At 51.3% G+C, this 15,609-nt stretch overlaps 1 protein-coding gene across 3 annotated transcripts in view; it reads left to right on the forward strand.

The window, feature by feature from the left end:
• TLN1 (talin 1) overlaps positions 1–15,609 on the forward strand; it is a gene marked incomplete at both ends in the record, with an annotated part of 30,077 nt that overhangs the window by 3,507 nt on the left and 10,961 nt on the right. For 2 of the 3 annotated variants that reach the window (XM_080709377.1, XM_080709378.1), the window contains 28 exons: positions 388–492; positions 842–997; positions 2,647–2,748; positions 2,905–2,981; positions 3,158–3,338; positions 3,512–3,625; positions 3,731–3,839; positions 4,054–4,262; positions 4,426–4,524; positions 5,519–5,686; positions 5,841–6,135; positions 7,205–7,371; positions 8,184–8,312; positions 8,465–8,581; positions 8,669–8,782; positions 8,943–9,077; positions 9,233–9,361; positions 9,591–9,693; positions 9,845–10,053; positions 10,416–10,535; positions 10,689–10,886; positions 11,481–11,620; positions 11,801–11,894; positions 11,980–12,069; positions 12,184–12,306; positions 14,520–14,663; positions 15,082–15,243; positions 15,469–15,609. In XM_080709377.1, the coding sequence (XP_080565503.1) occupies positions 388–492; positions 842–997; positions 2,647–2,748; positions 2,905–2,981; positions 3,158–3,338; positions 3,512–3,625; positions 3,731–3,839; positions 4,054–4,262; positions 4,426–4,524; positions 5,519–5,686; positions 5,841–6,135; positions 7,205–7,371; positions 8,184–8,312; positions 8,465–8,581; positions 8,669–8,782; positions 8,943–9,077; positions 9,233–9,361; positions 9,591–9,693; positions 9,845–10,053; positions 10,416–10,535; positions 10,689–10,886; positions 11,481–11,620; positions 11,801–11,894; positions 11,980–12,069; positions 12,184–12,306; positions 14,520–14,663; positions 15,082–15,243; positions 15,469–15,609 (3,930 nt within the window). Of the gene's footprint in view, positions 1–387; positions 493–841; positions 998–2,646; positions 2,749–2,904; positions 2,982–3,157; positions 3,339–3,511; positions 3,626–3,730; positions 3,840–4,053; positions 4,263–4,425; positions 4,525–4,900; positions 4,952–5,518; positions 5,687–5,840; positions 6,136–7,204; positions 7,372–8,183; positions 8,313–8,464; positions 8,582–8,668; positions 8,783–8,942; positions 9,078–9,232; positions 9,362–9,590; positions 9,694–9,844; positions 10,054–10,415; positions 10,536–10,688; positions 10,887–11,480; positions 11,621–11,800; positions 11,895–11,979; positions 12,070–12,183; positions 12,307–14,519; positions 14,664–15,081; positions 15,244–15,468 lie in introns of all 3 variants that reach the window. The other variant, XM_080709376.1, reaches the window with a different exon arrangement.

Consider the following 15,609-nt stretch of genomic DNA (forward strand, 5'->3'; position numbering starts at 1 on the left):
CAAGATAACAGTGTCTGCCCTGCATAAGATTGAGAAGCATCAAATGGGATAGAATACCTGTGAGAGTATAATCTTTGTCAAATGTAAGGTGTTATCTCCACTCTGAATACCTAGCCCAAACGGTCTTCTCTTTGATCTTCTATTTCCCGACTCCCCATTCATACTTCCAGAATGTCTGCAAGTTTCTTAACCACATGCTTTGAGTCACTGCTTCCGCATCTCCCTGCATATCTCAGCCCCACCCCATCACCCTCTCATTTTTCTTATACTGCTCAACCTTTCTGTGTCCCCATAATATTCTCTCATTACAGTTAACATCTGCCTTGATTTCTTAGCTATAATATTACCTCCATATTTTGCTAAACTCTTCCCCTTTCATACTTGAAGGCACACAAGAATTGTGGGCAGATGAGTGAAATTGAGGCCAAGGTACGCTATGTGAAGCTAGCCCGTTCCCTCAAGACGTATGGCGTGTCCTTTTTCCTGGTCAAGGTGGGTTCTGGACCCTTCTCATTGCCTCCTGACTTCTCACTCTTGCCCTTCCTATCTCTGAAAGTCTCTGGCTCTGCCCTCTATCACATTTCCTACCTTTCCCTAAGAATCACATTCTCTGCCTTGCTCTAACCTTCTGAAAGCCTGTCTGGAAAACCTGCCTGTTGCCACTCCTCCACCAACACTTCCCTTCCTGTGCACTCTTTCCCCTTGTCCTGGGCCCACTCCTGGGCACCCTAGTTTAACCCTCCTGGCCACCGCAGCATCCTCTGTGGTCTAGAGCTGATCTGACCATTTGCCTCTCAGTCAGCCTCTGGCCTAAACACCAACACCAACCTCTGCCTCACAGGAAAAGATGAAAGGGAAGAACAAGCTAGTGCCCAGGCTGCTGGGCATCACCAAGGAATGCGTGATGCGCGTGGATGAGAAGACCAAGGAAGTGATCCAGGAGTGGAGCCTTACCAACATCAAACGCTGGGCTGCCTCTCCCAAGAGCTTCACCTTGGTGGGTCTGGGAGCTCCAATGAGGAAGAGCTTGGGGATTTTCTGAGAAGGGACAGCCATAGAGGTCTTTTCCTTCCCTTGAGGTAGATACACAGAGTATAACCCCAGAAAAAAGGAAAATGCTAGAACTATTGCAGAAACATGGAGGTTAGAACCTTATTGTTTTTTCTTTATATTGAGTGATACTTAAATGAAACAGGTAATGGGCGTGCTCTTTAAAGTCAACAGAGGGCTGGGATGTAGCTCAGCAGCAGACCACCTGCCTAGCACGCATGGGGCCCTGGGTTCCATTCCCAGCACTACAAAAAGAAAGAGAAGGAAGGAAGGGAATAACTGACTAGCAAGCTGAGTATAGGAATCTTTTAGTGGGAGGTAGTGATAGAAAAACAAGCCTTCCCTCTTTTAGCAGCAAATATTTATAGCCATTTCCCCCTCTGGCTTTATATTTTGGAATTATAAATTAAAAACTGATACCAACTTAACAAAATGCCCAACAATGGAAATAGAAATTATAGTAAATGCTATTTTTCTACTTTGGATACTCTTGCCAACCTTCAAGTGTGGTCATTTCATAACACACGTTTATGTCCTCAATTTTATCATCAGAGTGAGAGTAAGAGATTTCCAAACTGACATGTATTTGAAACTGTGTGACAGAAAGGCCACTCCTCAGAAATAAAATATTACCCTCTGAGAGGAAAATAAAAAAATAAGGATATGAAGGCGATCTGGCTGTGACCTCTGTCACCCCATTGATCGCCAGGGTTGATTCGGCTGATCTGGCTGGCTAGGTGGGTGTCCCCTTCCTCCCTCACCGTTCCATGTACGTCCCTCCCAAACCTGTGCACTCAATCAAAGAAGATGACCTTCCCTGAATAGAGGGGACCAGTCTTCGGTCAAGGGTATATGAGTAGCCGGGCTTGGTGGCGCACGCTTGTAATCCCAGCATTTGGGAGGCTGAGACCGGAGGATTGCGGTTCGCGGACAGCCTCAGCTACCTAATGAGGCCCTCTGCAACTTTGTGAGACCCGGTTTCAAAATAAAGAATAAAAAAAAAAAAAATAGGGCAGGGGATGTAGCTCGGAGGTCAAATGCCTCTGGGTTCCATCCCCAGACCCACAAAAAAAAAAAAGGATATATGAGTAGCTGTGCTCCCCTGCTAGAACCTCCAAACAAGCTCTCAAGGGTAGTCAAGCTTCCAAGAAACCACACACACCCAAATGAGGCACTGCACGTCGCAGTCTGCCTTTCTTTAAATTAAAAAAAAAAAAAGTGGTTGAAGAAAGGTGGGCTTTTTTTTTTTTTTTTTTTTGTAGTACTGGGGATGGAACCCAGGGGCATTCTACCTTCGAGCTACACTCCCAGCCCTATTGTTTATTCTTTATATTGAAACAGGATCTCACTGAGTTGCAAAGGGCCTCACTAAGTAGCTGAGGCTGTTCACGAACCACAATCCTCCTGTCTCTGCCTCCCAAATGCTGGGATTACAAGCGCACACCACCATGCCCAATAGAAAGGTGTGCTTCTTCCCAGCACACTATTGAGATAGGAGGGTGCCCTTGTTGGCTTGGTCTTGGCTCTGCCCTGCTCCCCTGTCTCATCCTGGGAAGATGTCAGCGTTCCTACTGAGTCCCCACCTTGTCATCCCAGGACTTTGGGGATTACCAGGATGGTTACTACTCAGTACAGACCACTGAGGGGGAGCAGATCGCACAGCTCATTGCCGGCTACATCGATATCATCCTTAAGAAGGTGAGTGCTGCAGCCCAGCCTTCACCCCTCTTCCTGAATCAGTCCTCTAGCTGGCGACCCAGGTTATGGAAAATAGATGACTATGGGAAGAAGAGGCTGCCTTTCCCCACTGCCTCTTCCTTAACTGCTCCAACGCTTTCCTTTTCCTTCGTACAGAAAAAAAGCAAGGACCACTTTGGGACGGAGGGAGATGAGGAGTCTACTATGCTGGAGGACTCAGTGTCCCCTAAAAAGTAAGGAGGGAGTTGGGCCAATCCCATCCCTTGGGTAGGGACAGCAAGGCTTGATTCCAAGGACTGTAGGGTGGGATCAAAGAACCTGACAAACCCCAGATCCAGGGAAACTGCAGAGGTGGCGTTACTGGGCGGAATGAGTCCTCTGCATGCTCCATGGCCCATTCTGCCTCCAGGTCGACTGTCCTTCAGCAGCAGTATAACCGGGTAGGGAAAGTGGAGCATGGCTCCGTGGCCCTGCCTGCTATCATGCGCTCTGGAGCCTCTGGTCCCGAGAATTTCCAGATGGGCAGCATGCCACCTGCCCAGCAGCAGATCACCAGTGGGCAGATGCACCGAGGACACATGCCTCCTTTGGTAAGCGTGCCTCTGTTCTGCCACAGTGCTGGGTCCTTCTCCCACCACCCACTGGCCTAGTGGAGTCAGGCAGTCTCTTCCCATGCCCCTGTTTGTATCCTCTCCCTGGTCTCTGGTTCTCTTTCCTCTAAACATCCCATTCTGGTACCAGTTATTGTTCCCCTCTCTTTTAGACTTCAGCCCAGCAAGCCCTCACCGGCACCATTAACTCCAGCATGCAGGCCGTGCAGGCTGCCCAGGCCACTCTAGATGATTTTGACACTCTGCCCCCTCTTGGCCAGGATGCTGTGAGTATGAGATGGGGAGATGCGAGTGGTCTTGAAGCTGGAATGCCAATAGAGAGGGGCTGACAAAACCAGAGCAGATCCTTAGGTTTTTCTCCCTTCTCCTAGGCCTCTAAGGCCTGGCGTAAGAACAAGATGGATGAATCAAAACATGAGATCCACTCCCAGGTAGACGCCATCACAGCTGGCACTGCCTCCGTGGTGAACCTGACAGCAGGTAGGCTGGATGTTCCTGTGTGCACGTGAGGGGCAGGGGAGAGCAGGCGTGAGCACGCATGTGTGTGACTGGCCCCACATGCAACTGCACGTTGACTCACTGTGTGTACAGCTCTTGGGATTGTATGGTACTAAGCAGGTGTGCTTGTGCTCCTTCCCCAGCCTGTCCTCTAGCCTGGCTGTTGCTCATGCTCCTCTTCCTTCTCTGCCCTCAGGGGACCCTGCAGAGACAGACTACACTGCAGTGGGCTGTGCAGTCACTACAATCTCCTCCAACCTGACGGAGATGTCCCGTGGGGTGAAGCTGCTGGCTGCCTTGCTGGAGGATGAAGGCGGCAGCGGCCGTCCCCTGCTACAGGCAGCAAAGGGCCTTGCAGGGGCAGTATCTGAACTGCTGCGCAGTGCCCAGCCAGCCAGTGCTGAGGTCAGGGGCCATGGGGCTATGGCAAGGGTGGACACACAGGGGTCTAGCCCCAGGAGAAGGGGCACTCCAGGTTGGCGGATGAACGTGTGGCCCAGGGGCCTGTGAGACCCATGGGCACATGGGCAGGGTTGGGCAGCTTCTGACAGGTGTTCATTCTCCACAGCCCCGTCAGAACCTGCTGCAAGCAGCTGGGAACGTGGGCCAGGCCAGTGGGGAGCTGTTGCAGCAAATTGGGGAAAGTGACACTGACCCTCACTTCCAGGTTGGTGATTTACCCAGCCCCCAGAACCCCATGCTAATAGGAGATAACCTCAGATCCTGAATTCAGCTCCCAGGCCCTGCTTCTCTGAAGTAACCCCTCCAAACCAACCAGGGATGACACTGGGAACTTCTAGTCTCTTTTTTGGGGGGTGAGAATTCAGAACTCCTGAACCCAAACTTAACCTATTGGTTCACTCTTGGCCCTGGTTGAGGATATTCCTAACTCTATTATCCCTGCACCTAGCCCTTGCCCCAGTTTGAGGCTGTCTCAATCCCCCCACCCATACTACCTGAGAGACAGTGGTCCTCCTGCTCTCCCCTCCCCCACCCCATGCCGGTTGCCTCAGCTGACTTTTCACCCTGGATTTCCCATGCAGATATGTGCACCCAGAGGGGCTGGGGCTCGATCGCCCCCTGATTCCCCTACGGTAACGGCCTCTGGCCTGGGCCTTCCCAGCTTGGTCCTCTTTGAGCCGCATACACTCGCTTCCGCGCCTCTCCCCCTGCCTCCTGGGGGAGCAGAACATGCTGGGAGATGGGGAAGCCTGGTCCAGGCAGGGTTGGGGAAATGGGATCAGGTAGGAGAGTACAGGGACTTGTTCTCAAGACTTTAGGATGACTACTTACTTGCAAACCAAGATTGAAAAGAAATGGAGAAAAGAGGCTGGAGGTGGGAGGGACCCAAGAGGTCCCTCCTCTCCCGGTCCCATTGTCCAGTGCCACCCCTCCCTCCCCATCGCTGTTCGAGTGTATCCGCCTCATTTGTTTCTGCCTTTGGTGCAGGGTCTATGTCTTTTGGTGTGGGTTTGTTTCCTGGTGGGGGTTCTGTCCTGCTGGGTGTTCAAGGCAGGGGTTAGGGGTAGATTCTGGTTGCTTCTGCACATACTGTCCTCTGATTGGAGTCAATGGGAATAATGAAGCAGCTTATGCCTTAGAGAAGCATCCATGGATCCCATGCCTGCTCTCAGATCATGCTAACTGCTATTTCCTCACAGGACGTACTAATGCAGCTAGCCAAGGCAGTGGCGAGTGCTGCAGCCGCTCTGGTCCTCAAGGCCAAGAGTGTGGCCCAGCGGACGGAGGACTCAGGGCTTCAGACCCAAGTTATTGCTGCAGCCACACAGTGCGCTCTGTCTACCTCCCAGCTGGTGGCCTGTACAAAGGTGAGCCCAAAGGCTGCCATGTCATAAGCCTTTGATGTTCTCTCTGGTTCACAAGGCCTCAGTTCCCATCCTGGTGACTGTTGTGAAACCACAAAAACTCTACCTCACAACTTCCTTCCCTTGCCTACATGTCTGACACTCGATTTGCCCACAGGTTGTGGCACCTACTATCAGCTCACCTGTATGCCAAGAACAGCTGGTAGAGGCCGGAAGACTGGTGGCCAAAGCCGTGGAAGGCTGTGTGTCTGCCTCCCAGGCAGCCACAGAGGATGGACAGCTACTGCGAGGCGTAGGAGCAGCAGCCACAGCTGTTACCCAGGCCCTGAATGAGCTGCTGCAACATGTAAAGGCCCATGCCACTGGGGCTGGGCCTGCTGGCCGTTACGACCAAGCCACTGATACCATTCTCACTGTCACTGAGAACATCTTCAGCTCCATGGGTGATGCTGGTAAGGACACTCACCCCCAAGAAGACAAAAATCCCAATGAAATTCCCCAAGCCAGTTGGACAGTCCCTTGCAGACCAAGCCACCCTCCAGTGCCTAATCACTTGAAAACATCCACTTCCCCCTCTATAAGGCAGGAAAACTTAATGAGACCCCGTTTCAGAATAAAGAATAAAAAAATAGGAAGCCGGGCATGGTGGTGCACACTTGTAATCCCGATACTTGGGAGGCTAAGACAGGACAATCTCGAGTTCGTGGCCTGTCCCAGCTATTTAGTGAGACCCTGTGCAACTTAGTGTGATCCTGTTTCAAAATAAAGGATAAAGAAATAGGGTCCCAACCTCGCAAGTAGAATGCCCCCACACACACACACAAAAAAAAATAGTGCTGGGATGTAACTCAGAGGTAGAATGCCCCCGGGCTCAATCCCCAGTACTGCAAAAAATAAATAGCCAGGTGTGGTGGTGCACTTTTGTAATCCCAGCATTTGGGAGGCTGAGGCAGGAGGATCGTGGTTCGCGGACAGCCTCAGTTACTTAATGAGGCCCTTTGCAACTCAGTGAGACCCTGTTTCAAAATAAAGAATAAAAAATAGGGCTGGGGATGTAGCTTTGACTCAGGTAGAATGCTCCTGAGTTCCATCCCCACTTCTACAAAAAAATATATAAATAAAAATATACACACAACCAAAATGGACACACACAAATATGCAGAAAAAGGTGTGATTAAGAGTTAGCCTTCTCTACTCCATCTTATCACTAAGAAGTTCTTTATAAAGAATGTCTCCTAAGTCCTTTGCAAAGAATGTCTCCTCAAGACTATTTCCTGAAAATGCACAATGGAGACTGTCCTCCCTTTCCTCAGAACTACTAAGAAATCTGTACTTCTCCAAGATCCTAAGCCCAGAAAAAATATAAGTCCAAAGAAACTACTCAAGAGCACTTGCTGATCTCTTTACTCCCTAAAATCCCCTATCCGCCTCGTGTACACTGCTTGCCTTCCCCTTGTCTCCACCCCTCACACCCTGTCAGCGTCTCTGGCTTCCTAACCTGATTGTGCCCTGTGCTCTCAGGGGAGATGGTGCGACAGGCCCGCATCCTGGCCCAGGCCACCTCAGACCTGGTCAATGCTATCAAGGCTGATGCCGAGGGGGAGAGTGATCTGGAGAACTCTCGCAAGCTCCTGAGCGCTGCCAAGATCCTGGCTGATGCCACAGCCAAGATGGTGGAGGCTGCTAAGGTACAAAGCCCTAGCTCAGAGCCCCAGACAGGGCCCTGGAGGGAAGTAGAGAGGCCCACGTGGTCAGCCTCTTCTGTCAGGGAGACCCAGGAAAGGCAGAAAAGACAAGAGAACAAGAAAGAGAGCACTCTGGGAGCAAGCAAGCCCCTCAGCCACAGGTGGGCAGTGGCCTAGGCTTTCAGCTCCTGTGACTTCCAGAGTTCCCTTTGACAGTGGTGGCCAGCCTTAGCCCCTTCTTCTTAAGTCCAAGGTCTGCTGTTGCTGCTTTCCCCTACATTGTTGCCACCACCTGACTAGATTCCTCTCCTTCCTGGGCTCTCTGAAGGCACATAGGCCATTAGTCCCAGGTACCTCCATACCAGCAGCACAGAGAGACAAGGCATCAGGACACTGATAGACAAGGGTGCAGAGGACCAGAAGAAAGCTGCAGAGGTTCCCAGACTCTTGCCTCTGGGCTTTTCAGTTTACTGGAGGAGGCAGATTCCCACTTAGAAATTCCTTAGATCCTGCTTTACACTGAGAGTCCTCCTTTTCCCAGGGAGCTCCTCCTCCTCTAACATTCTGGGTGTTCTGTAGGAAGGGGGGCAGAAACAATTCTGCCTAAAGGAGGAACTCAGCACCCCAGAGGGAATCCAGGTACCCCTGAGGCCTCCTGTTGGCCTTCCCAAGCAGTCCCGCTCAACATTTCAGTGTAGAAAATTAGAAATAACCATGGGAAAACAAGGGAATTTTAAACCAAGTCTAGAGGGGTCCAAGAAGAGCATATTTAAGGTCCACAGGGATGCCGAGTGATAACTGTCTCCACTTCTCAGGGAGCAGCCGCCCACCCTGACAGTGAGGAGCAGCAACAGCGGCTGCGAGAAGCAGCCGAGGGGCTCCGCATGGCCACCAATGCAGCTGCACAGAATGCCATCAAGAAAAAGCTGGTGCAGCGCCTGGAGGTGAGGCTGGGAAGTCACCAGAGTAAGGGAGTGTGGGTGCTGTGGAGGAGTGAACCCAGAGGGACGTGGGGAGTCAGTTAATACTTCCTTGGGCATGGCAGGGCACTGGCCTGGAAATGCTTGGCCTTGACCTCATCACTCTGTCCTGACAGCACGCAGCCAAGCAGGCTGCAGCCTCGGCTACACAGACCATCGCTGCAGCCCAACATGCAGCCTCTGCTCCCAAGGGCTCCGCGGGCCCCCAGCCTCTGCTAGTGCAGAGCTGCAAGGTAAGTCTGCAGAGGCGTTTGAGGATGGGAAGAGGGACTTTCTACCAGTTCGTGGGGAGGTGACATTCTTGACATTTCTACCTGCAGGCTGTGGCAGAGCAGATTCCACTGCTGGTGCAGGGTGTCCGAGGGAGCCAAGCGCAGCCTGACAGTCCCAGCGCTCAGCTAGCCCTCATTGCTGCCAGCCAGAGCTTCCTGCAGGCAAGGCACCATCTCTCACCTCTCAAAATTTGAATGTCTGCTGGTTGCCTCTTCCCAGTCCTGAGCCCCAGTGCTCACCACATCCTGACCATCAGCAGTCCCTATGCCCAATCCCAGAAGGAGGATATCACACCTTACCTGCCTATCTCTTCCCCAACAGCCAGGTGGGAAGATGGTGGCAGCTGCGAAGGCCTCAGTGCCAACAATTCAGGACCAGGCTTCAGCCATGCAGCTGAGTCAGTGTGCTAAGAACCTGGGCACTGCACTGGCTGAACTCCGTACTGCTGCCCAGAAGGTATGAGACCAGCTCTGGCTGTGGAAGATGAGGGGAGAGTCTTGAGATGATGGGGAATCTGTGCAGAATAACCTCTAACTGCGATAACTATGTAATTGAGGCATCATTAAGACACAGTCATGCCTCCTACACCCAGACCCTCCTCACCATCACAGGCTCAGGAAGCATGTGGGCCTTTGGAGATGGATTCTGCGCTGAGTGTGGTACAGAATCTCGAGAGAGATCTTCAGGAAGTGAAGGCAGCAGCTCGTGATGGCAAGCTTAAACCCTTACCTGGAGAGACAGTGAGTATTCTTTTCCTTGCAATACTCTGAATAGAACCCAGCGCCTCATGCATGCTGGGCAAGGCTGTACGCTGAGCTCCAGCTCTAGTCCCTGGCAGTATTCTTAATCTCTCCTTTGTACTCCCGAAGTCTTCCTTGGCAGCTGTGCTGCGGAGCTCCCAAAAATGTTATTTAAACTGTCCGCTGTCCCCACGAACCTTCTGAGTTTCACCCCTTTATTTGCTCTTAGATGGAGAAATGTGCCCAGGACCTCGGCAACAGCACCAAAGCCGTGAGCTCCGCCATTGCCCAGCTGCTGGGGGAAGTTTCCCAAGGCAATGAGAATTATGCAGGTGTGTGGGCAAAGGGCAGGGAAAGGGGCATGTGGTAAGGAAATGGACAGCGGGAGCTGGCTGAGGGATGGAACTGACAGGGAAGCCCCTGGCATCGGGGCCTGCCAATGACGGTGCCTTCTCCCGTCCCCCCTCTCCCTTGTTTCCTCAGGGATCGCAGCTCGGGACGTGGCAGGTGGGCTGCGATCACTGGCCCAGGCTGCTCGGGGTGTGGCAGCTTTGACATCAGATCCTGCAGTGCAAGCCATTGTGCTCGACACAGCCAGTGACGTACTGGACAAGGCCAGCAGCCTCATCGAAGAAGCCAAAAAGGCAGCTGGCCACCCAGGGGACCCTGAGAGCCAGCAGCGGCTTGCCCAGGTCAGGCACTGGAGAGGGGCCACTCCTCCCACTCCCCCAGCTTCCTCCTTAGGGCCCACCCTAACTGAGCCTCACCCACACTGACAGAGGGACATCTCAGTCTGCTCGTGAGAGCGCCTCTATTCCACCCATCTTTCTCTCAGTCTCAGAAGAAGTGTCTCAGTGGGGCTGAGGCATGAACCTCATTAAATGCCAAGTTTGGGGAAGTTATCACTATCACTCAGCCTGTTTAGCTACAGCACCCCCTTTCCTCTTCCATTTTCAGAGAAAAGAGAGCTGGTTATCTCCTGTGTCTCAGGAGGGGACAAAGGAAGTCCCCAAGTTGTTCCCACTTTGACAACCCTGTCTCCTTTCCCCTTCAGGTGGCTAAAGCAGTGACCCAGGCGCTGAACCGCTGTGTCAGCTGCCTCCCTGGCCAGCGAGATGTGGACAATGCCCTGAGAGCAGTTGGAGATGCCAGCAAGCGACTCCTGAGTGACTCGGTAGGAGCACAGGCAGAATCCAAGACTGCCCTTCCTGCCTGTCGGCTTCCCTTTGACCCTAATTCCAAGATCTGCCCCCTCCGCTACTCCCAGGTTTTGTGCCCACTGTCCCAGCACTCCTTTCTTTGACCTGACTTCTTTTCTGACCCTCAGCTTCCTCCCAGCACTGGAACATTTCAGGAAGCTCAGAGCCGGCTGAATGAAGCTGCTGCTGGTCTAAACCAGGCGGCCACAGAACTGGTACAGGCCTCCCGGGGAGCCCCCCAGGACCTGGCCCGAGCCTCAGGGCGATTCGGACAGGACTTCAGCACCTTCCTGGAAGCTGGCGTGGAGATGGCAGCACAGGCCCCGGTATGAAGAGGCAGAGGGTCTGGTACATGGCCCCCTCTGTAGGCTATATAGGAGGAACCTGGGTGACCACAGAAACTGTTTCTGCTCCTGGCTTCCTCCCTTCCCCAGTCTCTAGCAGTGCTTGAGTTTCTGGGGGTAAGAAATAAAGATCCTAGCTGGGCATGTTGGCGCATGCTTGTAATCCCCGCACTTGGGAGGCTGAGACAGGAGGACCATGCAGGTTCAAAGCCAGCCTCAGCTGGCTTAAGAGACCCTGTTTCCAAATAAAATATAAAATAGGTCTGGGAGTGTAGCCCGGAGGTAGAAGGCCGGCCCCTGGGTTTCATCCCCAGTACCACCACCAAAAAAAAAAAAAAAAAGAAAAAGAAATAAAGATCCTTTTAGAAACAGACAAGAAAGGACAGGATCATCTCTTCCTGTGGAGATGGCCAACATTCTCCCTTGAATGTGTATTCCTTGCTTTACCCCAAAAGACATCTCTCTTGAGATGGCCCTTATTCTGCTTGAATGTGTATTTGCTTTCTTAAATAAATCTGTCTCTGCAAAAATAGAAAATAAAAGCAGGACAACTTGTGACCTTCTCACCTTCCACAGAGCCAGGAGGATCGGGCCCAGGTCGTGTCCAACTTGAAGGGCATCTCCATGTCTTCAAGCAAACTTCTTCTGGCTGCCAAGGCCCTGTCCACAGACCCTGCTGCGCCAAACCTCAAGAGTCAGCTGGCCGCAGCTGCCAGGTCAGTGAGAAGTGGAAAGCCCAGCCGTGGGACATGTAAGAGAAGCTGGGGAGGAAGCATTTCATGAGAGGCCCTGGCTTAGAAGCAGTCAGGCTAAAAAAAAAAAAATTAGCCAGCGACTTTCCATGTATACAGGCCCCAGGAATGACCAATAATTTCCTCAGTTTTCTGTTCCCCCAGGGCGGTGACTGACAGCATCAACCAGCTCATCACCATGTGCACCAAGCAGGCACCTGGCCAGAAGGAGTGTGACAATGCCCTGCGGGAATTGGAGGTGGGTACTTGGCAGGCTGCCTGGGGTTGAGGATGAGGGTGTTCTGGACTTGGGGCTGAGGAAGGCATCTCCCTCCCTTGCACAGACGGTTCGTGAACTCCTGGAGAATCCAGTCCAGCCCATCAATGACATGTCCTACTTTGGCTGCCTGGATAGTGTCATGGAAAACTCAAAGGTAAGTGTAGCCAGGAGCCCAGGAGGGAAGAGGGCAGGAAGGTGGAACTAACCAGATGTTGGCATAGAGCTCAGAGAATGTTATCTGACCCTCCTGATACCTTCTGTTCCTTAGGTGCTAGGTGAGGCCATGACTGGCATCTCCCAAAATGCCAAAAACGGGAACCTGCCGGAGTTTGGGGATGCCATTGCCACGGCCTCCAAGGCTCTCTGTGGCTTCACTGAAGCAGCTGCACAGGTAACAACCTGAGATGAGTTCCTGGTAAAAACCTTACTCCCCTCATATGTACATAAATCAAGAAGTCTGTGTCTGCACAGCCAACTCTCTGGAACCCTGCGTTTCCTCCTCCTGAAGGGGAGATACTCCTCAGCAATTGTTGGACACCAACAATTCTGATTGCTATAATCCTTGAACCCTGGTGCTTTAGTTATGATTATACTGTCCAATTGTGAGGCCTGTTAGTTTTTTTGTTGTTGGTGGTGTGTGTGTGTGTATGCATGCATGCATGCATGTCTGTGCATGTGCGTGCACATGCGTTTCTGGGGAACCAACCGAGGACTCGTGAATGCTATGCGAGTGCTGTATCACTGGAGCTGCTCTCCCAGCCCAGAATAGGCCTTTTTACCAAAATTATACCAGTGACCAAATTTTAAGTTACTTGGGTCACACTCAAGTTTGTTAACATTGTAAACATTACTCAAATGTTTTTCTACATTATCAAGTATAGAACTACTTTGAGAGTATTTTGCTGTAGTAAGATAAAACAAACTGGCATGGCCAGACATGGTGGTGCACTCTTGTAATCCCAGCGCTTGGGAGGCTGAGATGCTGGATCGCAGTTTGCGAACCCTCAGCTAAGTAGCCTACTTAGTGAGCCGTTTGCAACTTAGTGAGACCCTGCAAAATAAAGAATAGCCAGGCGTGGTGGCGCACACTTGTAATCCCAGCACTTGGGAAGTTGAGACAGGAGGATCGCACAGGTTCAAAGCCAGCCTCAGCTACTTACTGAGGCTCTCAGCAACTTACTGAGACCCTGTTTCCAAATAAATTAAAATATATATATATAGTGCCAGGGGTGTAGCCAAGAGGTAGAGTGCCTCTGGGTTCCATCCCCAGTACCACAAAAAAAAAAAAAAAAAAAATAATAATAATAATAATAATAATAATAATAATAATAATAAAAATAGAGTTGAGTTGGTGCCAGGCGTGGTGGCATACACTTGTAATCCCAGCATTTGGGAGGCTGAGACCAGAGGATCGCAGTTCGCGGACAGCCTCAGCTACTACTTAATGAGGCCCTCTGCAACTTACTGAGACCCTGTTTCAAAATAAAGAATAAAAATTAGGGCAGGGGGTGTAGCTCAGAGGTCGAATGCCTAGCCATGAAGAGGGCCATGAAGCACATGTGGGGGGAGGGAAGGAGGGTCAATCTAGTGAGACCCTGTTTCAAAATAAAATGGGGCTGAGGGTGTAGCTCAGAAGTAGAATGCCCAAGTTCAATCTCTAGTACCACACCACACACACACACACACACACACACACACACACACACACACACAGAGTCAAACTATATAGAGCAGGGTACCAAATATAAGAGGGCAAAGGAAGGTGGAAGAGGTTGAGGGGGTAAGATGGTTGGCTTTCAGGGAAAAACTGTCAGAGAAGAAATTTCATGCCCATTTTTGGTGGTACTGGGGATAGAACCTCTGAGGGGCATTCTACCTCTGAGCTACACCCCCAGCTCAATTTTTTTTTTTTTTTTTTTTTTTTTTTTTTTGCGGGTCTGGGGATGGAACCCAGGGGCATTCTACCTCCGAGCTACACCCCCATCTCTATTTTTTTTTTTTTTTTTTTTTTGCGGGTCTGGGGGTAGAACCCAGGGGCATTCGACCTCTGAGCTACACCCCCTGCCCTATTTTTTATTCTTTATTTTGAAACCGGGTCTCACTGAGTTACAGAGGGCCTCACTAGGTAGCTGAGGCTGTCCGCGAACTGCAATCCTCCGGTCTCAGCCTCCCAAATGCTGGGATTACAAGTATGCGCCACCATGCCCGGCTCCCCATCTCTATTTTTTATTCTTTATTTTGAAACAGGGTCTCACTGAGTTGCAAAGGGCCTCACTAAGTAGCTAAGACTGGCTGCAAACCGCGATCTGCCAGTCTCACTGTTATAGTAAGCTATACTTTTCACCCTATGACCCAACACACACACACAAATACATCTGAGTAGAAATTCAACAAAATACTTATGTGTGTTTTTTCTTTTAATTTTCTGAAATATTTGAATATATTTGACAAAACAAAAGAGGTTTTTCTTTTCTTTCTTTAGTTTGTTGTTATACCTCCACTCATGTAGAAGTAACTTACCCCTGTTCTCCTTTGCCCCAGGGTCACTATTCATTTTTAGTCTGTAATCTTTATTCCTCTCTCCACCTCCTTTTCTCTCCTTAGGCAGCATATCTGGTTGGTGTCTCTGACCCCAATAGCCAAGCTGGACAGCAAGGGCTGGTGGAACCCACTCAGTTTGCCCGTGCGAACCAGGCAATTCAGATGGCCTGTCAGAGTTTGGGGGAACCTGGCTGTACCCAGGCCCAGGTAATACAGTGGAACAGATACCAGGGGCAGGACTGGGAAGGAGTGGACCAGACTTCAAGGGAAAAGAGGGCCATGAAGCACATGTGGGGGAGGGAAGGAGGGGACCATCTCAAACCTCCACACTCAGCTTCTGTTCAGGTAACTGCCTTCTCCCGTTCTTTCAGTCAGTGCTAAATGAACACCTTATCCTCCCACTTGGCCCATTTTGATATTTTTCTGTTGGTGTATCTTCTCCCCCTCCTCCACACCCAGTGCATCCATAGGTCTCTCTTTCTCTAAGTCTTGACTTTTCAGGTAACTGTCTTTCCTGTGTAGATGTCCAGGGGCGTTGTACTCCATCCTCCAACCCTAAAATGGCTCCTCTCTGGTTATGTACATGTCCTCCTGCCCTCATGCCTTTTCCATGTCTCTGTCTCAGGTGCTCTCTGCAGCCACCATTGTGGCCAAACACACCTCTGCACTTTGTAATAGTTGCCGCCTGGCTTCTGCCCGTACTGCCAATCCTACCGCCAAGCGCCAGTTTGTACAATCAGCCAAGGAAGTGGCCAATAGCACAGCCAATCTTGTCAAGACCATCAAGGTTTGAATTCCCAGCATCTCCTGACCCCTCTCATCTTCTCTCCCCAACTCGAGTCCCCCAGTCATTCTCCAAGGCCTCCTACCATATCCTCTGCCCGCGCCCCAGCCCTCTCCTATCCAGACTCACCATGGCCAGCCTTTCCCACCTTTAAGTCCTGGAGAGGGGTCTGGGCGTCACCTTCTGTGCCTCCAGGTTCAGTCCTAAGGAATTCCCTGTCACTTCCAGGCGCTGGATGGGGCCTTCACAGAAGAGAACCGCGCCCAGTGCCGAGCAGCAACAGCCCCATTGCTGGAGGCTGTGGACAATCTGAGCGCCTTTGCATCCAATCCTGAATTCTCCAGCGTCCCTGCCCAGATCAGCCCTGAG

This window comes from Muscardinus avellanarius, assembly GCF_963383645.1.
Source record: "Muscardinus avellanarius genome assembly, chromosome: 13".
Taxonomy (NCBI): Eukaryota; Metazoa; Chordata; class Mammalia; order Rodentia; family Gliridae; genus Muscardinus; species Muscardinus avellanarius.